We start from the raw sequence: 26,057 nt of genomic DNA on the forward strand, positions 1-26,057 counted from the left end.
ATGCTGCCTTATCAAATGTTCTTTATTTAGGTTGTACAAACACAAAATATGTTAGGCATGTTAAATGTATGACATGACATTGCATACCCCAAATAATGTAACTTGCTAGGACTTTACTTTGATTTTTTTTTATTATTATATGTTTTCAATCAGACTTTTTATGTGTAATTTAATCGGATTTCACATATATGATCTAAATAGAAAGATTGTAGTTTTGTTAGGATTTCATATTTGAATTTTATAAATAGAACATAACAAATAGTGTGGGGAGATAATGAGCTCTCCTTTAATAGGGTTTCAAAGTGACTCAATTCTGAAAAAGAATTAGGGTAGACCAAAAAATTGTTAGCAGTATTTTGTTTTCCATTATCTATCGATAGTTGTTAATGTCCATTTATTTAGGAGATGTATTAAATTTTTGTACTTATGAGATTGGAACATGCAACTAAAACTATGGATGTTCAAAATAAGTCGTCATTTAGTAATGATTATTTAAAAAAAAAAAAAATTGTGTGGATATGGAACGTAACAAGTCCCATCATGCCGCAAAAACATTTATGCTTAAGTAATTATTGAAGGTGAGGTTCCCTCTTGTTCCCATAATATCTCATTTTTTTTGAGTTTTTAGTATAGAATCGCTTTCAAATAGGGATGGCAACGGTGTGAGGCAGGGTGGGGAGTATACTTTCCGTCCCTATTCTCGAAAATCTGACCTTACCTTCGTCTTTATTTCCGACGAAAAATTAAAAATAGTCTCCATCTCCATTCCTGCAGGGATGAAAATTCTCCGTCTTCGATATTTTTTAGTCAAACTTTTTAATTAGTGTAATTTTTAATTTTTTAAACTAAAAAACTAAGTTTTAATTTAAAAAATTAATATATATATATATATATATATATATATATATATATTATAATAATTATTTGATGATGTGGTGGGGCAAGGAGGGGTATTCACGTTCCCTCCCCATTTTCTGAAAATTTTTCTCATTCTTATTTCCTTCCGAACGGAGATCGGAAATCCCGTTCGTGGCGAAACAAATTATCATCCCTACTTTCAAACTTAACTTTTAAAAAGGTTTTATCTTAATATATAAACTATAAAGATAAACAAAATGGGCAATTTATATCCTACACCACGGCGCGCGTTGCACTATGCGCCCAGATGCAAAACGGCGTCGTTTTAATTTTTTTTTTTTTAAAATTTCCCGTCCCAGTGAATGGCAGTAGTTTTTTCTTAAAAAAAAAAACCCGCTGTTCAAGAATGTACATAATGTTATACTAGAATACACATAATGTTATACATGAATGTACATAATTATATAACAAAATATACATACTCTTTTTAAAAGATAATACACATAATCTAACATAATACATAATAAACATAAAATTTTAACATAATACACATCAACTATTAACATAATACACACAAATTTTCTGATTCGGATGTACATAATTGTCTAAAAAGAATGTACATAATTGTATAAAAAATACACATAACTGTATGAACCAATACACATAACGTTGTGAACAAATACACATAATCTCAGCAACTTCCTACCGCGCCTCCCAACACTACCCCAAAACGACGTCGTTTTGGGAGGCGCGCGACGCACAATGCTATGTGCACCGTGGTGTAGGATATATGTAGATAGTCCAAAGCTTTACTATCATGCCAAAGGCCCAAGTCCATATTTAAAGATAATCAAATGTAGATAGTCCATATCATGCCTGGACCAGACCGGCCCAATAAAAATGTTATAAGAAGCCTCTCCTCAGTCCTCAACACCATCCCTCACCACCCATACTAGGGTTCGGCCGCCATTGACGATAAGAAACCAAGATGCAGATTGCTGGCCAAATTTTCTCTGTGAATTTTTTTCATTTTTTTTCTTTAGTTTTGAAATTATGATGATAAAGAAACAGGTCTGGGCTGGGATGAGATGAAAGGGGAGAGTTTTTACGATATATAGCTCTGAAATACCCGCAGGTATTCTGCGGGGTGCCCTTTGAATCCTCGGCCCTTTACATCAAACAACAATGGCATCATAGTACGGGTTTGATGCTTTTAAGGTTTGGGTTCTTCTGTTTTCCGAGGAGCGATTGGTTTGTCTCTTTTGAGCCATATTTGTTGCTTTCGGAAAACTGCCCGCCTTGAGATCTCTTCTCTCAAATCCGCCTCCAAACGCCATTACATTTCTTAACTCTGTTTCTTTTCTTTTTTTCTATTTCATTTTTTTGGATTTGGGTTCTTGTTTTTGTTTAACAGAATTAATTGGAAATAGTTTAATGGTTAATATTTTTACTTTTTAAAATTTAATCTAAGGAATATTTAGTCATTTGATATGGTAATCAAAAGCCACCTAATTCTATGTATTACATTAAAGCAAAATTGTGTTAATTGGCCTACGTAAGTGCGTATTCTTTTGGTATAGAGGAATCAAAACTAGGTTGCCCATTCTAATTGATAAGTATGATATTTCTAACTATGGTTGCAAGATAGATTTCACTTTAAGTCAAAAGATTCTCATAAATCAAAAGAGGAATAAAAACTCGCATGATTTTAATTTATACCTCAACTTGGAAGAGGGAACCTATCTAAGTAGTGCTTGAATTTGGATAATGAAATTACAACAGTTTCAAAATTATTTATGAACCTAAAAAAAAGGGAATGCATTGAAGTGGAAGAAGAAGGTATTGGGGGGAACAATTTCCACTATTCACAACTAATATTCATACAATATCACATGTATACATATGTTTGTATTTACTCATGATTCTTTACTTTCTCATAAATTTGTAGTCCAAAGAATTTAAATTACAATCACTAAAATTCGTACCTGAACTGATAATTAGGATATCATTTACACTACATGGTAATTGGCGTGTTCAACTATTTTATATAGTTGGGATAAAAATGACAAAGGAAAAAATATTAATAGTAAACTTGATAAGAAATTATAAATGTACAATACAAAGAACACCAAATAAAAGTATTTAATGTCACTTATATTACAAATAGATTTTTAATTTCAATTAATAATTAAACTTAAAATTAATGTCAAAAGAAAAATCTGAAGGGTAAAATTATTTGTTAAAAGAAAAATTATGTGCCTTCAATTTAATCACTTAATTTGTTAACTACAAACATATAATTGGATTGTGTGTTTGCAAGCACCCAATCTCATTCGTCCTGCTACCATCTCCAAATATCACTACTAGAAATTATAGAATTTTCAACTACCTGAAAGTGACCTTAAATCAAGTTGAAAGTAAAAAGTGGTCGGAAATAGCAATAAAGGTTTTTTCGAATACCAAAAGTGATTGGAACAAGACTTTCAATTTGATTTAAGATCACTTTTAGGTGGTTATGAAATTGTTTCCGTAGTGGATTGTTTTACCATCTCCTCGAGTCGATTAAGTGCATCCCCAATCTGCTTTGTAATGCAAATAGCAGCATTATAAGCAGCAACATCATGACAACATATCCATACTCCCACTGATAAGAAAGATGAAGAATGGAAAGGAAGAGAATTCGGAATCATGTTGATGCCAATTTGTTAATCAAAGAGTGATTATTTTTCATGAACATGGGAAACACATATTCCATATAAGGTGGGCGAGAAAATTGGCATGATGTTTCAAACTTGGTCTCTCTCACAACCATGAGTTTAATTGCACTTGAACAGTTCTGGGAGTAACTAAAGACTGGTCCTTTCTCTTCATTTCCGTTAAAACTTGCCATGTTTTGTCGAATTTCCGACTTCTACCCAGAATATACAACAAAGTGTCATAAGAAAGAGCAGAATGGAAAAACTCCAGGACCGACAATGGGTTTGAGTGAGAGAATCTTGCCCTTTTTGAGTACTGTGTCAATCGATTCATTTGAGATAGAAATTTGAGATGATTTCAGGGACTATTTCATGTCCTCTGGAGTTGTTGATGTAGTGATTATTCGAAAGATTATATCTGCGTCGCCGTTTTGGGGAGATGAGGGGTGAGTATGGAGGAAACGAGAAACTGTGACATGTTAAAAACAGCTGCTTATAGTTCTCATCGTCGTAGTTGAAGAAGGAATTGAAGTGAGTTTGAGTGAGAAAATCATGTTTTTTCTTAGAGATTCTCAACTGGTGAAGAGGATTGATTGGTGCTGCAATTGCACATGAGACTAGGGCTAACTTATGCTTTAATTTTACCAAAATTTCACTTTTGTACCTATAACTATTATATATATGAATCATATTTAGTTTTTAATTACTAATAAAATTTGTAATTAAGTGCATAACTATATAATTTTTATCACGCTATTGAATTTTTTTAGTCAATTATTGTCAGAAGTGCTCTTTCCGAAAGGAGCACTTTCAATAATAGTTAGGCGAGAAATTGGACGATAGGACCAAATATTTTATCTCTAGAGTAGTTAAACAACACAAATATTTAGAGCATTCACACTTGAACCATTCCCTATATAAAGACAACATGGTAAAGCGTCCTACATGACGCGCGAATCAGGCGTGGAAAAAGGAATTGAATTTGACAGTAAAAACCTTCATTTAAAGGGATGAAAAATCAAGAAAAAATTGATCTCTACATCTCTACAAAAACAACCTTTGATTTTTTGTTCCTAAACAACTAAATAAAATTCATAAATATGAATGCTCTTAGTTGCTATATTCAAGAAGATGATCATTACTAATATCATGACTATGATTCAAGCCAGTGGTGGGGTAAACAATTAAAGCAATTTTAATATAAATTATGCTAATTATCTTTATGCATTTTCTTATATTTTGAAATTTATGCAAAATATATTTTCATTTGGATCTTATCACAATCATTTTCATAGATAGAAGAGTAAAAATAAGATACAATATCAACAAGTCGTTGTAGTATAGTGGTAAGTATTCCCGCCTGTCACGCGGGTGACCCGGGTTCGATCCCCGGCAACGGCGAAATAATTTTTTTGCCTAAACAGTGCACACCGCACTCCTTACTTCACGTACAAGTTTATGATGATTTTTTTTAAAAAAAAATATATCTTTTCCCTTTTATTTGCACATGGAAAGACTAGCATATGTACTCTAATAACCTTTTCCAAATTTCATTCTAACTTTTTTATTATCTTTTGAAAAATAAAGATTAAAAAAAAAAAGACAGCAAAATGTAAAATGTTAATTGATATAAAATGCTCCAAAGATTTTAGTCTTAAGTTTAATTGATATAAAATGCTGCCCAGCAAAAATGTAGTCCCAGTTGATGCTAACTCAAATGTTGAAAACAGCAATAAAATAAGCAAAATATGGTATTGAATGAGAGAACCAATTGCAGAGCTTGGATTACTGAGAATGGTATTGAACACCCTCCTTCTTTGATGTTGCACTGTTGTATTCCTTTTTCTTTGATGTTGCAATGGGAATGCGGGTAGATCGTCTAATCTCCTGAGGTTTAGCGGATCCTTTGTGTTTTATGTGCTTCCTGTCCCCAAGCTGAAGACCGTTCTGACTCGATGATTGCAGTAAACGAGCAGAAGTTTTCGTTAATAGACCTGTAAATGACCGGTTTAGGATTGTTAGAGTTGCAGCAAATATAACACTGTCTACTTACAATGAAGGCAGACCCCTTCTGTGTATCCGAGTGTTTGTACCTTCACTGGATTTGGTCTTGCGCCTAAAAGCCTGTAGCTGCTGCTGTCGCCTTCCTAGTTTTCCTTTCCTTTTCAGCTGTTGTTCCTCGGCTTCTCTACGTTCATTTTCATTTTGAGAATCATCTAGGTCTTGAGGCTGAGAATCAGATTCTGAATTGGTTGGTTCTTCAATGACATTTTTATGGGGCTTTCCCTGTTTTCTCTTCCCCTTCTCCTCATCTTTGTTACACTCTTCAATCTCAACATCTTGTTGTGCTTGTTCATTTGGTTCTTCGGGGTCAGTGTCTTTCAATCCATGAATTTCTATATTGGTTTGCTCTTCTAGATCAATGTTTTTCCTGTTTCTCTTAGGTACCCTGCTTGATCTTCTCTTCCCTTTCTGCGGTTCCTGCTCCCTGTTCAGCTGTTCTCGCCTACGTTTTTCACTCACAACATCTTGTCGCATTTTTTTGTTTGGTTCTTTTCGAGCACTATCTTCAAATCTCAGAAGCTGACCATCCATTTCTAGATTGTTTTCTTCTTCTTGAACAACTATTTTTATCCTCTTAGGTAGCCTTCTCCCTTTCTGCTGCCCTTGAACATCGACTTCTAAATTGATTTCTTCTTCTTCTTCTTCTTCCAAAACCATTTTCCGTCTCTTTCTCTTTAGTCCCTTACCCGGTCTTCTCTTCCCCGGCTCATGAACCTGCTTACGGTTCAATTGTCGTTCCTCATCTTCATAATATTCCCGAATCACAAAATCTTCTTCTTCTGTTGCTTCGTCGTCCGTGTTCGTCTGCACCTTTTCTCCTCTAACGTTACATTTACCAAACTTCCCCTCCTTTCTCCTTTTAGAATCCTTCTTCTGGATAGTTTTCGGGTTCACTCTCTTTCTGTCAGAGCCATGCTTAGAACTAATGCATTCACCGGGACTAGAAGTTGGGCAGATATTGGTGATTGGGGGGCGGCTAAGTGCATAGTAACCAACAACCGTCTCAAAAATTTCATTACGCTGACAGAGTTTCCCAAGATGACGTGAAACTAAAGTTGTATAACCCCATGGCGAGTTTCTCACAATATACTTTGCTATTGCCACCTCAGTAGAACCTCCTTCCTCATTCAAGTTTTCAATTGCTTTTAGAATCATCTGCATTAAGCCACAAACACAAAACGGTTGCTGAAATACGAAATCAGACATTCTAGGATAATACACATTTACAAGAACCATATTTGTTAACAATGTTGGAATGCATAAACATGAAATAATGGCGTAGTGTACATAAACATACTAATGTTCATAAAGATCGTTGCTACTTGAAAAACTAGGTTCTCAAAAAAAAAAAAAAAAAAAAAAACTAGAAATCTGAGCGGTGCACAATCTCAGCATTATCTATAAATTATAACATGGGAATGAAATACCGGGAAAAGAATCAATCACTTTTTCATTGGCAACTCCTAAACATAGCCTTGAGGTTTAGGAGGAGGGTAAACAAGTGACAGAAAGAAACAAAGACAAAACACAAAGAAAAATCAAGAACACTGTGTCCCAGTTCAAAGTTTTTTTCTCACACAAACCATCAAATGCAAGGAAGGGAAGAAATATGAAATTCCATATAAGAGTAATAGGCATGTGATATATATATATATATATATATATATATATATATATATATAAAGAAAAAGTATTTTGAAAGTTTTTTCTCATTCTCGTAACTGTTTGGCTATTTATGGAAAATATTGTTTTATCTTAACTATTTGTTTCTACTCTCTTATGCTGTAGCCACATGTGGTGCATACCAATGGGGTATGAATGCATCCTTCAAGGGTCAATGACTGAAATGGGCAACTTTCAATAGGCAATGACAAAAATAGGAAACTTTTTAAAAATGTATAATATTAGGAAAAACTCATTTGGGACATGCGTCGCAAATGAGTTTCTTAAAAATGTTTTTTTTTTTTCGCTAAAATACAAAAACGCATGTGGGACATGCGTTTCTTGTATTTTAGCGAAAAAAAATAAATTCATTTTGAATTTTTAAGAAACTCATTTGTGACTTGTGTTTCTGACAAGAAACGCATGTCCCAAATGAGTTTTTCCCTATATTGTACAATTTTGAGAAGTGTCCTATTTTGGTCTCTTCTTCTCTATTTTGGATCATTTCTGTCAAAACCCCATCCTTCAAGACCATGGCACTACATTATTAGGCTCAATTATTAAGCATTTGACAATCTAATGCTAGGCAAAAACTCATTTTTCTTTTCCATGAATATGAGGACTTCAATTCCATGTAATGGCTCATGATGAAAACGCCAACAACAATGATAATAACAATCTCTTTTGTTCTAACAATAATGCAACCTCAATTCACATTAACATATTAACAACCAGACTCATAAACAACCCTATGAATAATTGTAAAGGTAATGCAAAATCCTAGTCCAGCAAAGTATTATTCTCATAGAAAAGTTTGGGAAAATAAAAGAAAACTGCAAACAAGGAATCTAGTTCAAGATATGATAGACTACTACTTTATAGTATTTTCTTTACTCGTGAATTTTCTTACTGCAACCCTTCATTTCACATTACTGAGTATGAAGCAGGTACAGGTTGAGATGGGTAAAATACTAAAATGCAGCTTCACTTCACATAATATTGAGGGCAAAATGCAACTTTGGCCCTTCAATTACTAGTTTTTAGTTGTTTAGTCCTTGACTACCATGGGTGAGCAAATGTCACCACAATTATTCCAATATTCTAAATAGTTGTGATTTTGGCCTTTCTGCTAGGAAACTACGATAGCATTGAATAAGTATGTTCATCGCATGCTCAAATGTTTTCTCAAACCTACCAGAGTTTCTTCAAACCATTAGCAAAAGTGCCAAAATCACAAATGAAAAGCCAAATCACTCTTTTCCCTATTAATAATAAGAACAATCTCATTTATTCTTGAACTTTCTAACAATGAAGCATCAATTCACCTGTTCATGTTCCCTGTTCAGCTGTTGTTCCTCAGGTTCTTTGCATTCTTTGCTCGTAAAGCCTTGTTGCATTTGTTTGTTTTCATTTTGAGCATCATCCAGCTCCTGATGTTGAAAACCAGACTCTGAATTGATCAGTGCTTCAACAACATTTTTATGTGGCTTTCCTTCTTTTCTCTTCCTCTTCTCCAGTGCCTGTTCAGTGTTCAGCTGCTGCTCCTCATCTTTGTTATACTCTTCACTCGCAAGATCTTGTTGTATTTGTTCATTTGGTTCTTCAGGATCAGTGTCTTCCAATCTCTGAGTCAGAACATGAATTTCCTTATTGGTTTGCTCTTCTAAACCATTACTTGTCCTGTTTCTCTTAGCTACCCTGCTTGATCTTCTTGTCCCTTTCTCCAGCTCCTGCTCCCTGTTCAGCTGTTCTCCCCTACATTTTTCACTCACAAAATCTCGTCGCATTTGTTTGCTTGCTTCTTTTCGAGCACCATCTTCAAATCTCAGAGGCTGACCATCAATTTCTAAATTGTTTTCTTCTTCTTGAACTTTTTTTATCCTCATCTTAGGTAGTATCATCCCCAGTCTTCCCCCTTTCTGCTGCCCCTGCTCGCTGTTCAGCTGTTGTTCCTCATTACATTCTTCACTCATCATATCTTGTTTCACTAGTTTCTTTGGTTCCTTTCGAGCACTACCATCCAGTCCCTGAAGCTGAACATTAATTTCTTCTTCTTCTTCAACAACCATTTTCGCCGTCTTTCTCTTTAGTGCCTTGCCTCCTCTTCTCTTCCCTGACTCATGAACCTGCTCACTGCTCAGTTGTTGTTCCTCATCTTCATAGCATTCCTGACTCACAAAATCTTGTTTTGCTTGTTCTTTTGGTTCTACGTGAGCATTACCATCCCGAACCACCTGAGGCTGAATGTCGAGTTTTAAATTGGCTGGCTCTTCTTGACCCTCTTCAATGACATCAATTTTCTCATCTGTTGCTTCCTTTTCCACATCCGTCTGTACCTTTTCTCCGCTAACATTACATTCACCAAACTTCCCCTTTCTTTTTTCAGAATCCTTCTTCTGCATATCTTTCGGGTTCACTCTCTTTTTGTCAGAGCTATGCTCAGAACTAATGCATTCATTAGGACTAGAAGCGGGGCAGATATTGGCGATTGGGTTGGTAAGTGCATAGCAACCCTCAACAGTCTGAAAAATTTCATTACTCTCACGGAGTTTCCTCAGATGATGTGAAAGTAAGGTCGTATGAGCCCATGGCAAGCTTGAATTCTCTTTCACGATATATTCTGATATTGCCTCCTCACTAGAACCTCCTTCCTCATTCAAGCTCTCAATTGCTCTTTGAATCATCTGCAATAAACCACAAAACGCTTGCCGAAATATGAAACCAGACATTCTACTAGGATTATGCACATTTTCGAGAGCCATATCTGTTCACAATGTTGGAATGAATAACACAAAAGAACGGGATTAAAGGGAAAAAAAAAATAAAAAAAATCAATCACTTTTTAATTCGCAACTCCAGAAACACAACTTTGAGGGGTTTAGGAAAAGCTCCAAACCATTAGCAAAAGCTCCAAAATTGCAATAATTTTCTCCAATTGAGAGTTACATTTGCTCACTCATAATAGCCAAGTCTAAAACAACTAAACGATAACGATTAAAGAGGCAAAATCGCAGTTTTCCCTATTAATAATAACAACAATCTCGTTCGTTCTCGAACTTTCTAACAATGCAGCATCACTTCACATACAAACTAAACCTAACTTTTAACCAAATACACTCCCATGCATTAATTATGAATAATCCATAGTTGATTATCTCTGAACCACACCACTTCCCCTGCTTTTACTCACCAAAATCTATCAAGTATTCATGTTCCCCTTTTTATACCATGATTTCACCAAATCACAGAAAATTCTATGAAAAACGATCATTATAACCTCGAATGCAAATCCATTCACACGATAAAACAGTGCCTAAAGTGATGATCACACGATATAAATATTCTTATACCCGCATTTCGAACATGCTGTGCCTATACTCCTCAAAAAGAGAAAATTCAATCGAATTGAAACGTTTATATCAGTAAATCAAAACAGAATTATAGTTACCCAGGAATAAGGGGGATGATCAGGAGTAGGTTTGGAGTCGGGGAAGAATTCTAGTAGCTTTTGATGAACGAAAGCCCTTTGGGCAGGAGAGAGTGATCCGTTGGGTGCACAGTCCATAGCCATTGTCATAACCAAAGCTCTGAAGTTCCCCATCGGCGTTTCTAGATGATCGGGATTTTCCGGCGCCGGCGCGGCGCCCGAGGGCGGCTGATTCTGGTGGGGTTTAGAACGCATGTCTGTGGGGTTTTTCGTTGGAAAAGGACCAAAGGTTGTCCCCATCTATTATTTTATTCGTTTGACCGGTGGGATCTATTATTTTATGTGGTCCCGATATTATCTCACGAATCTTTATATGTGAGAAGACGAGTTTGTTACTTTACTAATCTTTTCTATGCGCAATGCGTAAAAATATATGTCCAAAATCTATATTTTAAAAAATAACTTACAAATGTTTACTAATTAAAATTTAAATGAAATAAAATTTATTTATTATATACTCCGTATTAATATAATATATATAATGTCTACAAATATTGTTATCATTAAATATATGGTGGATGACTGGATGCATGTGCATGGTAAAAGATAACGGAAGTTATAAGGGTAAGAGTATTTTTATCCAAAAAAAAAAAAAATTAGGTCCTTAAACTAACCAATTCATTCAATTAATCTAATTTACCAATTTTGCAGGTTAGTAACAGGTCACCCAAAATTTAAGGAAGAAAGATTTGGTAGGACAGATAGAATGGAACAGGTTAGTATTTCCTAAATATATTTTAAGAATAATTACAAAAAAAATTATAGAAACTATTTTACTTTGAAAAGACATTTTTATAAGCTTCCTAACATTCTTATAACCATTCCTAAAAATACTTGTTCATATTTTAGTTAAGATATGCATATATACTAGATTTGAACATTGCTGATTTCTCCTCCCAAGCAACATTTCATTTACACAATAGCTTAGGAAAATCTTGCACATCATAGAACTCCATTTCTAGGTTATAAAAGCAGCAGAATTCTTGGTACAAATAAAGGTACATACTATCCTTGAAGAGAGAAAGTTTAAGACATCATTAACATGCTTCCTAAGAATAATCTATGTTGTCTTCCTCAGGTTCGACTGCGTGATACCCGCTTTCTTGATTGTCCCGACGAAAGACGAGTTGATCGTCTAGGCATGCGGGATATTTCACCTACTTGACTTTTTACGCGCTTCTTTCTCTGCTGTGGAGCTTGCTCGTCGAGTAATGGAGAAATGCAACCGGCAGTAGTAGTTGCCGTTCTTCTAGTGACTCTTCTTGGTGGAGTTATTGCTTGCAGTGACAACACGACTTGGGGAATTCGATGCTCTTGAGTACCTGGCATGAACAATCACCAATAGTTATAGTTGTGTATCGAAGAACGAGAGGTTTTGTCGGGCTGAGGCCAGTGAAGGGTTAGGTCCAGCAATTGGTGGCTAGGCCAGTGAAGGGCCAAGTCCAGCACCCTGTCTCTCGAAAATGTGGCGGAATAATAAGAAAATAAAGTTGCGCCTTCATTGCCAATGACCTTGTGGTCTTGTGGCACGAAGTGGCTTTTCCATTTGGGAGGTCATGGGTTCAAGACTCAGTAGGGCGGTGTTGACTCTTTGTGCTTCAATAGGTCGAGAAAGTAACTACGAACAGATACTATATTGTAATAGAGTCAGTTCTTTGTGCTTCAATAGATCGAGAAAGTATGCTTCAATAGAACAGATACTATATTGTAACTTCAATAGATCGAGAACACAAGTGGTATCTGAGCCAAGTCATGGGTTCGAGTCGAGAAATTTGTAGCTTTACCTGGTTCAGCCTTGATAACCCGAGACCGTAACTGCTTTTGGCTTACTTGCTCCTGCTTTGTTGTATCCTCTGAATCCTGTAGTTCTTGTTGTTCCTCCTCCTCAGAAGATACTTCATTGTTCTGTTGGAATGGAGAACTTATTTCTTCAACTTCATCGCTAGAGCACTCTATATAAGGATCATCTACCATACCCATTTTTGCTTTCTCATTGCTCTGATCTTCACAGGCAACTGTTTCTTGTTCTTGTTGATCATTCAGTTTTATGTCAATGGTCTCTTCATGTTCATTTGTGGTTTCAAGAACATTAATTTCTTCTGTATTCTGATCAAGAAATGATGAATTTTTTGGGGAATGAATAATTTCTTTTCCTTTCCATTCCTGACATCCATGCTCTTCTAGACCTTCATCTACCATTTCCTGAAACTTAGTATCATTCACTAAATTCGTGTTTTCTAGTTCATCATTAGTTTCTGTTAGTTGTAACGGATTCTCTTCATCGACGTCAGATATTTCTGGTAATAATAGATCCTGAACATCTTTCTCACACGCCCAATCCATTTTCTTCTCTTCCATATCCTCTTGCTTGTCCTCTTTTAACGTTTCCAGTGATTGATGCGATTCTTCCATCACTTCCTGCTCTTTCTGTGCTGGATTGCCAGTTATTTGCTCTTCTTCCTCGATAACCACAGTTCCCTCTTGCAGTTCCATTTCTGCATTCATCTCCAGTTGATTGCCATTATGCTCCAGTCCTAATGGGTTTCGACCATTCATCGTTTCCTGTTCTTTTTCTTCGTTTTGTGCTTCGATGTCATCAGTTCTTGCTTCGACAACCAGATTTTGTGCATCTCCTTCGTTCGTTGGGATTGGTAGATTCAATTCTTCCTCGACTGTCACCTTCTGCTCGTTCAATCGATCCTCAGCTTTAATGGCATCTATCGCCTCTTGGAGTGCAATCTCCATCTCTTCATCCGAGGAAATTTCTTCTTCCCACTCGCCTTTCTTAGCTGGCCCGCCATCTTCGTTTATGTCTTCTGATCGATGCAATTCTTCCTCGACTATCACCTTCTGCCAGTTCAATCGATTCTCGGGTTTAATGGCATCCATCCCCTCTTCTTCCAACACGATATCATGCAGCTCAACCTCCATCTCTTCATCCGAGGAAATTTCTTCTTTCCACTTACCTTTCTTAAACGGCCTACGCTTAACCTTCCTCTTTCGTTTCAAATGGATACTTTTCCCTTTCTTTCTCTTGTTTCGAACTTTCTTCGATTTCCTCCTTCTCCTCGAGGAACCCCCGTAGAGAGAATCCGAGCTGGAATCAGAGGCGAGGCTAATGCTAAGACTACAGCTCGGGCTAGCAGTAGAATCAAAGAACTTGCTAGGCTTCGAAGGGCTAGGGGCTCGGGGAACACTGGGAAATCGATCATTTAGCACGTATAATCCATCTCGAGTCTGAACAATTTCGCGCTTCTCACAGAGTTTTACCAAATGGTGCTTGAGTAGAGTCGAGTGAGCCCATGGCAAGTCGTTATTATCGTTCATGATGCACTCCGATATCGCCTCCTCACTACTACCCCCTTCCTCTTTCAACTGTTTAATCGCGGTAGTAATCATCTGCATATTCAACCACACTGACAATCAAACTCATAAACAACACTATGATTAACCGGAAACCATAAGTACAACATAGTACTTCACGAATTTAACCTCGACCCCGACTCTTCAACTACAATGGCAAGCAAACATTACTTGCATACAATGTTGGGGTTTGTCAAGTAACCAAATCATGAAACCTGGCCAAACACAAATGAGAACCACTTCTCTCGAACTGCACAATCAGGCATTACAAGATACACAATCGTAATTACAAAAATGCGGGTTTCCAAGATGCACAATCACTTATCCAGGAATGCACAATCCGACATTACAAGATGTACAATAGGTATAAAAGATTCATGTTTTTCAAGAATTTGTGTGAGGAAACATCTAAAAAAAACCCAAATTTCATCAATCCCTATTCCAATTGCATCTAACAAGCAATAACTAAGCAAAGAAAAATTACAAGCAAAACAAGAAATCAAGAATTTCATCTCAACTAATCCACATTTGCAGGAAAAAGAAAACAACCCATTTTGAGATAAAACACAAATAGCAGAAGAATGAAGAGCTAATAGAGCCAAACCCAGGCGTAAGGAGGATGATCAGGAGCTCTGAGATAAGGGAAGCACTGGCGAAGCTTGTCTTCCAAGATCAAAGTCTGGGCAGGGGTAAGAGACTTGCTGGGAGAAGATTCAACGGCCATTTTCATCATCAGAGCTCTGAAGTTCAACATTGCAGAGTCATTGTAGGTGTGGGGTTTGGGAGGTGCTTTTTCAGGTGGGTTTTCCGGCGGCGGCTCCGCCGGTGGAAGTGAAAGAATGGGGTTGTCCATCTTCTTGAGGAATGGAATTGAAAGTGAGAGTTTCGCAATTTTGACACCTGATAAAGCTTTGGTAATAAAGATCAAGAAATGAGTCAAACGAACAAGACAAAAGACAAATAAATATAGGAAAATCCAACATCGGTGGTTGTTGCGGAATTATAAATATAGTAGGGAAGTGTTTTAAATTTAGTATTAGTATATAAAATTTATATATTTAGAAATTACAATTAAAAGTATTATTCAACACAAAAATTAAGTTAATGATTATATGTGATGTCCACTTGACATATTCATGGCTGAAGTTTTGGCATGTCGAGAGGCCCTTTCATTGCTAATAGACCAAGAGATCGTCAAGGTACGATTTTGAGTTGGACTGTAGAGGCATGATTAATAGTTTGGTGAAAAGTTGTGTGTTCGGTCATATGTGGGTCACATTTTTAATTCGTATTTTAGCTTAATGTCGTATTTATAATTCATTTTTTGTCATGTTAGGAGATCAGTGAATTTGGTTGAACATGGCTTAGCAAGGGCAACAAGCTCTCAATTTTCTGGCTCCCGTTCTTGGGATAATAACTCTTTGGACTTTATTCGTTCTGTAATTATAGTTATATAATAAAATTTTACCAATTGTGACTTAAAAACACACACACAAAAATCAAAAATAGTAAACAAGACAGTGAGTAGTTTTTTTTTTTTTTTTTTTTTTTTTTTTTTTTTTTTGTGACAAGTGAAATCCACAATTACTACTCGAAGATTTGCACTAAATAAATTTGCATTATGACCCTAGCTTAGAATCACAATAAAGTAAGCTAGCTTAGATTGCTCATAAGGAATTAGCTGTGAGTCGAAATTGTAACTAGCTAAGAACAATTTAACTAAAATTGTCTGAATAATTTGTTTTAAATGAGTCTAATTAATTAAGAGATTTTTTAATTTATATAAATTTTAATTTTAATAAATTTATATTTTTCGCCATAACTTCCTTTTTAACTTAAACTTATTTTCCTGTATATATAAAATTAAAACATAAGAAATATAGGATTACAAAACTCTTAATGAGGTCTTTTAAATAACATTTATATAAAGATTGTTATAATTTTTTTAATTAACTTACAATTATACTATTCCTTTCAAAAAAAAAAAAAAAAAACTTACAATTATACTAAGTTACTATGTAATTATGAGTTTATTAATTAATGCAATTGTAGATTAGTTAAATACCCATATTAATTTTTAATTTTTTTTTACATTAATCTATACCAGGACTATGTGGTCCAATGGTACCCGGGTTGGACTTCCATTTGGAAGATTATGAGTTCGAGCCTCAGTGGAGGCGTTATTGGTTCTTTGTGTTTCAGTAGGTTGAGAAAGTATATGAACAGATACTACAGTGTAATAGAGCCAGTAACTTTCAAAAAAAAAAAAAATCTATATTCACATTAAATAATGAGATCGTAATTACAAATTACAATAGTTTTACGGAGTATTTTATTTTCTCTATCTCTCTCTTTCAACAAACAGATCCTGGCAAATTCTCGTGCCTTGAGTCAACGTCAAATGCCACTTCAATGGGACAGCTTCATCAGTGATGGAATTTGTTTTTTTTTTTTTTTTGAAAATAATGATGGAATTTGTTTTTTTTTTTTTTTTTTTTGAAAATAATGATGGAATTTGTTTTGTGCTCTTACAATTACTCTTTTTTTTTTTTTTCTAAATTCAATAATAGTTCTAGTACTAGTATATATATTTTCAAATTTTATTTCTCACCTTTACTCTATGATTTAGCAAATAATAATAGGTTATTTTCATTATGTATGATAGGAAATTAAATATATCCCGGTATGCAACCTGTATTCAACTATTCACTAAGGACCTAGTCGGATCCAACTATGCACTTGGCAGGGACACTTTTCCAATTGTATCCGACATGGATAGAGCACTTGACTGACCTAACTTGATGGATAAGCATTTCATTGGCTTAGTGAGCTTACGACCTTAGCACTCGGCCCCGATCTGAGTGCTCGACTTGTGACCCCGAGCTCACGTACCTAGCCCTAAAGGGCATACATTAATAACTATGCCCAAACCGAGCCTAGCGGTTATTGGTTTATCAGATCTTCCTCGACATGTGGACGTCTCTCTATGGCTTTCGTAGCAGTCGAGCGCATGAAGGACACGTTTCATACATGCCGGTCTCTCGGCATGTGTCCCTTTTAGTCCTCTATAAATACCCCGTTAGATGCTAGACGGGGGGACTTTTGGTCTCTCTCTAGAACGTTTCTGTTCGGGACCCTTCGGCCTTCAGCCGCAGTGACCCAAGCTGCGGTTCTCACATGCACAATACTTAATAATATACGAATACATTATACATATACCCGGTGAAATTTACCACATCAATTAGATTTACTAGATCGACATCCCGAATTTGTCCACAATTTTAAGGTGTCAACTGTCATACGGCAGTACGTCACTAAATACAATCCAAAAATGAATGGATAAGACTTTGAGTTTGTGCCAATTCTCTTAGTATTCAATACAAGCTTAAAGCTTTCTTTGAAATGTTTTGAATAGTACCTAGTGAAAAAAATATATCGGTACCGATCAACACCATAAACTTTATCTATGAATAAGAATTTTTTTGAAAGTCTATGAATAAGAATAACACTTCAAATATTTAAATAATAATAAATATATTTCATTACAAAAAATTATATTATTACAATACTTCAAAAAAAATTTAAAAAAAAAATGAGACAAAAATACATTCACCAAATAATTAAAGATGGAAACTACCTCACCCAGATTATAATAACTAGAAGGCATTTTTGGATGAGATGATATCGTCTCACAAAATATTGAAAATTTCTTTAGAGAATATTATATTATTAGAACTCTGTTTTTTATCAGCTTTAGTATTTTTACTCCATCTCGGAATATTATTATAACTTTACTTTTAATAATTCGGCTTTAGCTAGAACTATCTTTTGTACCCCTATCAATACATCCATTCATGTATTTTGTAAATATGATATGATTAATCAATAATAAAACTCTTTATAGAAATTCTTGGTCTTACATATATATTTCAGCTTTTACACCTCTCACTCATTAATTGGATAGAGGAGAAAGAAATAACAAAAAAAGATTCATTCTTTTAGTTAATCCTAATAGTAAAAAAGTAAAATGAATATACATACAATAAAACTAGACCTGGCAATTCGTGTATACGGGTTCGTTAACGGGTCGACACGATAACGACACGAACACGATAAGGCTAAACACGGACACGACACGTTATGATTAACGGGTTCAAAATTTTAACACGAACACGAACACGATTTAGTAACGGGTTGACACGATAGACACGTTTTGTTAACAGGTTTCAAGTCGTGTCGACACGATATGACACGAAACCCGTTTAAACCCGCTATTTATATTAATATATTTAAAAAACTAAAATTTAAAGTTAAGTTATATAAAAAAAGAAATAAAACCTACAGTTCAACTCATCAAACAAATTAAAAACATTCAATTCGTAACATTCATAAAATGATAAAATAGCATCCAAAAATCATAATTAAAGGAGTCCATACAAGTTTTTAGAATAAAAAGAAAACAATAAAAATTCAAATTTCAAATTTCAAATTGTTGAACATCAATAATTGGTGTAAGATCTTGGCCTGATGTAGTAAATTCATCATTAGTCATGTTCATAATATCTTTTGTAATCTCATTCATGACAATGGTTCTTACCTAAATGACAATGGTTCTTAGCGGGTTGTAAACAGGTTTGGTAAACGGGTTCGTGTTAACGGGTAACACGATAATATTAACGGGTTAAACGGGTTCTTAATAGGTTTAACGGGTTGGCCCGTTAAGACACGAAACATAACGGGTCCTTAACGGGTCAACCCGTTAACGACCCAGGACACCTTAAGACTAAACACTAACCCGTTATTTTCGTATCCGATTTCGTGTCGTGTTAACGGGTCGTGTCCATAATTGCCAGGTCTAAATAAAACCCACACTTTTAACATTAAGGTAAACCTTTGATGCTTGTTGTATGCTCTTATTGTTGTTTGGGATGTGAAGCACATCAATAAAGAATATGATTCCCATTTCCACCATGGGAAGTACAATATAATGGACTACTTCTTTTGTTAGAAGATAAGGTTTAGCTTACAAGGTAAGTTATTTTCGTTATAATATTGTTAATAATATTGTGATTATAATAATTTAGTATTTCAACCGTTTTAATTTGTAATAAACTGAATCTGAAAATGTAATACTTATTAACTCAGAAAAAAATATTTCATATTTGTTAAAAAAGATTATTATTTATGTCATGTAAAATTGTGTAACACAACACTAACTATTCTAGAAAATGTTTGCTCTAAGTGGAAATTTTATTTCTTTTCATAAAAGGAAATAGATGTTCTTTTTTTCCCAATTTGGAATAAGAAAATGTTCTACTAGATCTCAATTTGTCTGCCAACATATATACAAATTGCTATCCTATACTATGCCATGGAACACAAGTGGCACAGCACCAAAGTGAAATTCTTGTTACACATTATTCACACACACTAAATAAAAAAAAAATTATATATCAATAATTATTCTTGTCAAAATTATACCTTATGTCGAAACCATTATTATTGAAATCTCACTTTACTCTTCGAATCTCTAGTTTCACGTTCAAAGAGCATTTGTCATTTCATTAGAGTCCACCATTAGTAAAATAATATTATTTTTAAATGCAGTACAACTTATTAACCATTATTGCTACTAGAATTATACCTTCTGTCGAAGCCAAGGCTATCCATGTTCTCATAATACTTTTACTTTTGAAAATGAGCTTCATTGCATATCATCATATTTGTAATGCACTCACTATTCAATTTATTCTCTATAATTTCGACTAAAAGGCTGGCTGACTGCCACTTAGTCGCCACCCAAATGCACCTAGTTGGTACACGCACTGCACCCATTTGTTGGTGCGCGCAACACACACCAACTCTTTTTTCTTTTAATAACTTTTTCAAAATGTCAGAAAAACTCAAAACAACGCTATCTCAATTTCTTCTCTCCTCTCTCTCTCTTTAATAAATTTAAAGTTACAATGCTACATGTGAATGCAATTCCATCCTTTTTGAGGGATAAAACCCATTATATTACTAATAAAATCTCGCTACTCTTAGAGCAACCACATTAGTATAGTTTTTTCACAAATTTTTACCAATTTTTGTTTTTTTGTTTTTAAGAAAAATATGTCGCTAGACGTGCACAGCATGGCACATGCAATGTTGGGTGTGCGGGTTGCGCAAAAACGCGTCATCCGTGTTTATCCACAAAGAACCAACACTTGCAAGAAAAGAAAACCTTACAAAAATGCATCTTTCCATTTGTTCAAAAATACGCTCTTTGATGTTTTTTTTTTTTTGTCTCTTCCAAAAATCCCTAATAAGATTGCTCTTAGAATCTCTACCTCACCTTTAAAAAGTGTTGTCACTTCAATAGGTCTAACAAAAATACTCCCCCTAATTTTTTGTTGTGAAAAAAGGGTACAAACTATCAACCATTATTGCAGCTGGAATTATACCTTATGCTAAAACCATTAAGGCTAATAAACTCACTTTTTTTGCACATATATAAATCTTCAGTGCTTCCCAATTGGCATATCAAGAGCATATATAGAATTTCATTCGTTTAGCAGGATTGAGAAATCTATCATGGCTCAAATATGGAAGCTTGAGTTTGAAACACAGATCAAATCACCTTCAAAAAAGTTCTTTGATATTTACTTGAATAATTCAAGCCTTTTGCCAAAGATATGCCCTGCCAAGATTCGCAGTGTTCAACTACTTGAAGGAGATGGAAAGAGTGTTGGTTCTGTCAGACTTTGGACATACATCTTAGGTCAGTTTCATTTTATTCACATTATTTGATTTGATTTATGTATGTAAATTTTATGATTATGTCTTTGTTGGGTTTTTTTTTTTTTTTTTTTTTTTTTTTAAACCTTTGTCGGTTCTTGATTTTTTACAATTTTTGAAGTGTCATTTAGGATGGAGAGGAGGGAGGAAAAAATATAAGAGAAAAAGAAAAAAAAAAAAACAAACTGTTTTTATATCCGCCTCACGCGCACCATGCAGATTTATTCTGTTTTTAGGTGGGGCCCACAATTGAGGTAAAAAAGCGATTCTCCTGCAACGCTCTCAAATTTTCTCTCTCCTTCTATATGATCATATGTCTATATATGATTTATATTATGTGCATGCTGGGTACAATATATGCTTATAAGTTGTATATAGTTCATTAATCGTTATATGTATGTATATAACTCATGAGGTATTGATCACTGATGAGATAGTGTGGATCTCTTCCAACTTAATTTTATTAGGGAACTATACTTATGGTTACTTATTCTACTTCTCTCATTTATCTGGAACAGTTTGTTTTTTGAGTATACTCTAACCTATACATAGTATCTGTTCATCAATAAATTACGTCCAACACTGATTAGGATGAGACTTGAACCTGAAACCTTCGTTATAGAAGAGTTTTACAACCTTGATTTGCAAAGTGTAGGGGGCAATGTGATTGCAAAGGACAAGATTGATGCTGTTGATGAGGAAAATAGGTCAGTTACCTTTGCTCTCATTGGTGGAGAGGTTACAAATTACTTCAAGTCTTTCAGAGCCACTCTGCAGGCCAGTGGGAACTCAGTGAAATGGACTCTGGAATATGAGAAGGCAAATGACAATGTGCCAACCCCACACTCCCATGTTGAGTTTCTGATGAATGTTGCTAGAGAAGTGGATGAATACCTCCTCAAAACATGATGAACACATTTGATCCGATCCACTTTACCCCTCCTTTTGCTTAAGATGATTTAGCTAAGTATGTTGTTGTTGTCGTTGTCGTTGTTGTGGTAACAATAAAAGTTATACTGGTGGTTTAGTAAATTCTCTTTCGAAAATGTTAAACAAGTCAATATAGTCGTGAGACTCAAGATCAAGAGTTTCGAATAAAGTCAACAAGTCTACTTATAGTGATTCGAATAAAGTACTGTAATCCATCCCTATAGATGGTATTTACTATTTAGGGTGTGTTTGGTTCGAACATGAGATTCGTAATCGGAATGAGATTTAAATAAAGTACTGTAATCCATCCCTATAGATGGTATTTAGAGTGTGTTTGGTTCGAACATGAGATTCATAATCGGAATGAGAATCAAATACTTGGTAATTGAAATGTACGTGTTTTGGCGAAAGTATTTTCCATGTTTGGTAATAACAATGCAGTGAGAAAGTCGATGAAGTGAGGAGGCGACAAAAATGAGGTGATAAAATAAGGAATAAAGTTGAATTAATGGAATGATACCAGATTTAAATTAGGTAATAGGTTTTGTAATTATAAGGATAATCAAATCATATACCGATATTTTAAACAATTGTCAACTAAACAATTCTTAATTCTTATTTAAGACTATAGATTTGTCTATTAGTTTATCATAATATTGTGTATATTCATCAAGAAAATATTTGTTATAAACCAAAAGAACTTTTCTTGATTGCCTAATAGTACAAAATCACAAAAAGAGTGGCAGTCTACATATACAAAGATATATATACTATTGTTGTTTGTAATCAACAAGGAATCATCAGACTTGTCATTCAAACATCCTTAAAAGCTGCAGACCTTTTCTTGAATGCTCCCTGTTGTTTCATCTTCATAAGAGTAGCTTTCATTTGATCAAGAGAAGCTAGCACATGCTGTATATAATCTCCCCGCTTTTCCCCAGCGCCCATTGATCTGCTTGAATCGAGAGGCTCGGGGGTGCTTCCAACGATCTGATTAACGGGTTCTTGATTCTGTGTGTCCTTTGAGATCTCGGGTTCCATTTTGTCAGCACTGCAGATTGGTTTGGCATTTGAAGACCCATCGATTTCTTCCAATTCATAGTTTTTTTCGGTGTTCGTGGTGATAAGATCATCGTCAGAGTCTATCGCCTCGAGTTCTTCTGGGTCGGATTCACTATCCTCCTTATCCACCTTCGCAAAGTTACTGGAATTGGAATAAAAAGGCTCGGGATCATCATCATCAGAGTCTATTGCCTCGAGTTCTTCTGGGTCGGATTCACTATCCTCCCTATCCACCTTTGCAAAGTTACTGGAATTGGAATAAAAAGGCTCGGGATCATCATCATCAGAGTCTATCGTCTCGAGTTCTTTTGGCTCAGATTTCCTCTGCTCATACGCCTGCATTAACTGTCGGCAACAGGCAAAGAAGCCCTCGGGGTCATCATCATCAGAGTCTATAGCCTCGGGTTCTTCTGGTTTGGATTCACTATCCTCCTTATCCACCTTCTCAAAATGACTGGAATTGGAATAAAAAGGCTCGGGATCATCATCATCAGAGTCTATTGCCTCGGGTTCTTCTGGTTTAGATTCACTATCCTCCTTATCCACCTTCTCGAAATGACTTGAATTGGCACGAAAAGGCTCGGGATCATCATCATCAGAGTCTATCACCACGAGTTCTTCCGGGTCAGATTCACTATCCTCCTTATCCACCTTCTCAAAATGACTAGAATTGGCACGAAAAGGCTCGGGATCATCATCATCATCAGAGTCTATCGTCTCGGGTTCTTCTCGTTTAGATTTCCTCTGCTCATACGCCTGCATTAACTGTCTGCAACAGGCAAAGAAACCCTCGGGTCATCATCATCAGAGTCTATCGCCTCGGGTTCTTCTGGTTTGGATTCACTATCCTCCTTATCCACCTTCACAAAACGACTCGAATTGGCACGAAAAGGCTCGGGATCATCATCATCAGAGTCTATCACCACGAGTTCTTCTGGGTCAGACTCACTATCCTCCCTATCCACCTTCACAAAACTACTCGAATTGGCAGAAAAAGCCTTAGGATCATCATCAGAGTCCATTGCCTCGAGTTCTTCGGGGTCAGACTCACTATCCTCCCTATCCACCTTCACAAAACAACTCGAATTGGCAGAAAAAGCCTCGGGGAAATCCCGTCTTGCATATACCTTTCTAGCAACTTGAATTTTTTCTGGTAGTTCATGAACAGGCTCAGATTCCATAGCTTCCAATTCTTCTGGTTCAGACACAAACTGAACACGCCGCTTTGAAAAATCACGCCTTGCAGATACCTTTCGTCTTTTGAGCTTCGTCTCAGAACAATCAAAGGAAAAATCACTGTTTTTCCGTGCCCGTTTAACTCTATAGTCACTTCTCGAGATCGCCATTGTTGAATCCTCAAAACCCTAGTCGGATTAGGTCAAACAGTAGCACCTCTGACAAACAAAAGGGATCGAGAATCAAGAATCAAGATTCAAGCTTTTTAATGCCAGTTCAAGAAACCCGAACAGAACAACAACAGGGGTTCAAGAAAAACAAGAAAAGAAACGCATGGGGGTAAAAGCTACCCAGAATTGATGCTTGATCAGTTGATCCTAAGAACAAAGAAAACAATCTGGGAAATGCTAAGAATAATACTCCGTAATAAGTAAAGAAGCTTACCTATTCTGGAAAGGAAATTTGACACTTTCTTGACCCGCAAGAAAATGCCTACGAAAGAACTGAAGCATTACAATACACTATTCGACGAAACCTTATAAAGGATGGATTCGATGTAACATGAATCGGAATAGGATTAGGGGAAAATCCTTATTCTAGAAGGAATCAAGGAAAGTTTATAATTTTTAGCTTTTTTTATATTTTTAATTAATTATTTAATCGTTTTAATGTACTCCGTACTTTATTTTATTTTATCTAAATGCATGATTATTTTGTATTGTAATTTAACCAAGAAATTTGTGTAAAAATATTTGCATTGAAAATTTTGCAAGTGATTAATGGTCAAATATGGTGATTTATCTTAATGTTAAGGTACATTTATCTATATTATATATAGGTGTTTGTATATTTATATATCTAGATAAATTATCAATGTAAAAATATTATTTAACATGTATAGTGTTATTGTCAACCGGATAATAACCAAAGTGGTTTCTATGTCATGACTTAATTGAAAATTTTAATTGAGCATGTGACATCCATTGATGATAAAGAATCTATTCATGCAGTGGTAAAATTTTTATTATATTTTTTTATTATTTTAATTTATTTTATAAAATTAATCATATTGTTGTTATGCTAAGTAACAGGAAAGATTTTATATATTTACTATTCATTTATTTTTGACAAGTAGTTCCAACAAGTTGTTTATGACAAAATAGATATTGATGTAGTGCGCTTTGAATGAGCAGATTGCATAGTCAAGTTATATAGAGTAGAAATAATGCATTTGATCAGAATTTTGTCAACGATATTTAGACTTGGTGATTGTACTAATTGTTGATTATATTTTGAAGTAGATAGTGAATTGTTGTGTATTTTGAAATGCTTATTTGTATTTTGAAGTAGATGATGATTGTACTGATGAATTGTTGCTTTTATATTTATGGTGTTTAGATAAATTGTTATTATATTATGCCTAAGATCAAAACAGGTTAAAAGACAATGGTTTAAAACTGTTGTCGTTATGAATAAAGACAAGAGTTTTCAACCGTTGTCTATCAACGTGAGACAAATTAAAATAAATGATTTTTTACCATTGCCTTTGATATATATATAATTATATATATATGGTAACGATTAAAAATTGTTGTTTATGCGCTTAACTTTCAACAATACTCAATCGATAACGATTTTTAACCGTTGTCTTTTGTAAGACAACAGTTAAAAAACGTTGTCTATGGACTTGACATTCAAAAATACTGGTTCCAACAACGGTTAAAAACTGGAGCGGCCCGACAGCCGGGGCCCCGGACTACTGTGACGCGTCCCGCGCGCTACCCCGCACTTCCTCGCTACCCCATCTTCGAAATGGTCCAGCGCGGGGGGTAGGGTGGTGTTGGGGCACGGGGGTGGTGTTGGTGTTGCGCTTAGGTTGTGGGACACGTGGAGGCCGGAGGAAGAGTGAGTCAACAGGCGTACACGTGGATGGAGATGCGGGTGGTTCTACTATAAATAAGGTATGCTGCCTCTTATTA

General features: G+C 35.2%; 4 protein-coding genes and 1 non-coding gene across 6 annotated transcripts; 2 read left to right on the forward strand and 3 right to left on the reverse strand.

The window, feature by feature from the left end:
* The first annotated feature begins 4,883 nt into the window (after window positions 1-4,883).
* TRNAD-GUC lies at window positions 4,884-4,955 on the forward strand. Its single transcript has one exon. It is a non-coding gene; the product is annotated as a tRNA-Asp (tRNA).
* Window positions 4,956-5,201: 246 nt separating this feature from the next.
* On the reverse strand, window positions 5,202-10,961 carry LOC109161074 (trichohyalin-like). Its single transcript, XM_019309395.1, has 4 exons — window positions 10,729-10,961; window positions 8,606-9,964; window positions 5,648-6,773; window positions 5,202-5,548 (listed from the first exon to the last, which is right to left on the reverse strand). Exons 1-4 carry the CDS (start codon window positions 10,879-10,881, stop codon window positions 5,340-5,342), a joined length of 2,847 nt encoding a protein of 948 aa, XP_019164940.1. The 5' UTR covers window positions 10,882-10,961; the 3' UTR covers window positions 5,202-5,339.
* A 671-nt stretch (window positions 10,962-11,632) lies between these two features.
* Window positions 11,633-15,038, reverse strand: LOC109161075 (interaptin-like). 2 transcript variants are annotated; one of them, XM_019309397.1, is made up of 4 exons: window positions 14,735-15,038; window positions 13,569-14,166; window positions 12,552-13,289; window positions 11,633-12,089 (listed from the first exon to the last, which is right to left on the reverse strand). In XM_019309397.1, exons 1-4 carry the CDS (start codon window positions 14,981-14,983, stop codon window positions 11,842-11,844), a joined length of 1,833 nt encoding a protein of 610 aa, XP_019164942.1. In that variant the 5' UTR covers window positions 14,984-15,038; the 3' UTR covers window positions 11,633-11,841. The 2 variants fall into 2 exon arrangements, with proteins under 2 accessions (XP_019164942.1, XP_019164941.1); XM_019309396.1 differs by having other exon boundaries at window positions 12,552-14,166.
* Window positions 15,039-20,645: 5,607 nt separating this feature from the next.
* LOC109161077 (MLP-like protein 423) lies at window positions 20,646-22,052 on the forward strand. The gene is made up of 2 exons (XM_019309398.1): window positions 20,646-20,893; window positions 21,566-22,052. Exons 1-2 carry the CDS (start codon window positions 20,707-20,709, stop codon window positions 21,817-21,819), a joined length of 441 nt encoding a protein of 146 aa, XP_019164943.1. The 5' UTR covers window positions 20,646-20,706; the 3' UTR covers window positions 21,820-22,052.
* A 601-nt stretch (window positions 22,053-22,653) lies between these two features.
* On the reverse strand, window positions 22,654-24,656 carry LOC109160838 (transcription initiation factor TFIID subunit 11-like). The gene is made up of 4 exons (XM_019309081.1): window positions 24,523-24,656; window positions 23,886-24,266; window positions 23,449-23,553; window positions 22,654-23,343 (listed from the first exon to the last, which is right to left on the reverse strand). The coding sequence occupies exons 2-4, from the start codon at window positions 24,246-24,248 to the stop codon at window positions 22,654-22,656; spliced, it is 1,158 nt and encodes a 385-aa protein (XP_019164626.1). The 5' UTR covers window positions 24,249-24,266; window positions 24,523-24,656.
* Between the last annotated feature and the right edge of the window lie 1,401 nt (window positions 24,657-26,057).

The sequence above is a fragment of the Ipomoea nil genome, unplaced genomic scaffold (assembly GCF_001879475.1).
Source record: "Ipomoea nil cultivar Tokyo-kokei standard unplaced genomic scaffold, Asagao_1.1 scaffold2921, whole genome shotgun sequence".
Classification (NCBI taxonomy): domain Eukaryota; kingdom Viridiplantae; phylum Streptophyta; class Magnoliopsida; order Solanales; family Convolvulaceae; genus Ipomoea; species Ipomoea nil.

Coding starts and splice junctions, on each gene's coding strand:
- LOC109161074 (XM_019309395.1), bottom strand. CDS start 10,881: ATGGGGAACTTCAGAGCTTTGGTTATGACAATGGCTATGGACTGTGCA. Junction 6,774..8,605: donor TGAACAGGGAACATGAACAG/GTGAATTGATGC, acceptor GGCTTAATGCAG/ATGATTCTAAAAGCAATTGA. Junction 5,549..5,647: donor CAAGACCAAATCCAGTGAAG/GTACAAACACTC, acceptor GGTCATTTACAG/GTCTATTAACGAAAACTTCT.
- LOC109161075 (XM_019309396.1), bottom strand. CDS start 14,983: ATGGACAACCCCATTCTTTCACTTCCACCGGCGGAGCCGCCGCCGGAA. Junction 14,167..14,734: donor ATCATCCTCCTTACGCCTGG/GTTTGGCTCTAT, acceptor TTGAATATGCAG/ATGATTACTACCGCGATTAA. Junction 12,090..12,551: donor GGTTATCAAGGCTGAACCAG/GTAAAGCTACAA, acceptor TGTTCATGCCAG/GTACTCAAGAGCATCGAATT.
- LOC109161077 (XM_019309398.1), top strand. CDS start 20,707: ATGGCTCAAATATGGAAGCTTGAGTTTGAAACACAGATCAAATCACCT. Junction 20,894..21,565: donor ACTTTGGACATACATCTTAG/GTCAGTTTCATT, acceptor TGCAAAGTGTAG/GGGGCAATGTGATTGCAAAG.
- LOC109160838 (XM_019309081.1), bottom strand. CDS start 24,248: ATGGCGATCTCGAGAAGTGACTATAGAGTTAAACGGGCACGGAAAAAC. Junction 23,554..23,885: donor CTAAGGCTTTTTCTGCCAAT/TCGAGTAGTTTT, acceptor CATTTTGAGAAG/GTGGATAAGGAGGATAGTGA. Junction 23,344..23,448: donor ATTCAAGTCATTTCGAGAAG/GTGGATAAGGAG, acceptor CATTTTGAGAAG/GTGGATAAGGAGGATAGTGA.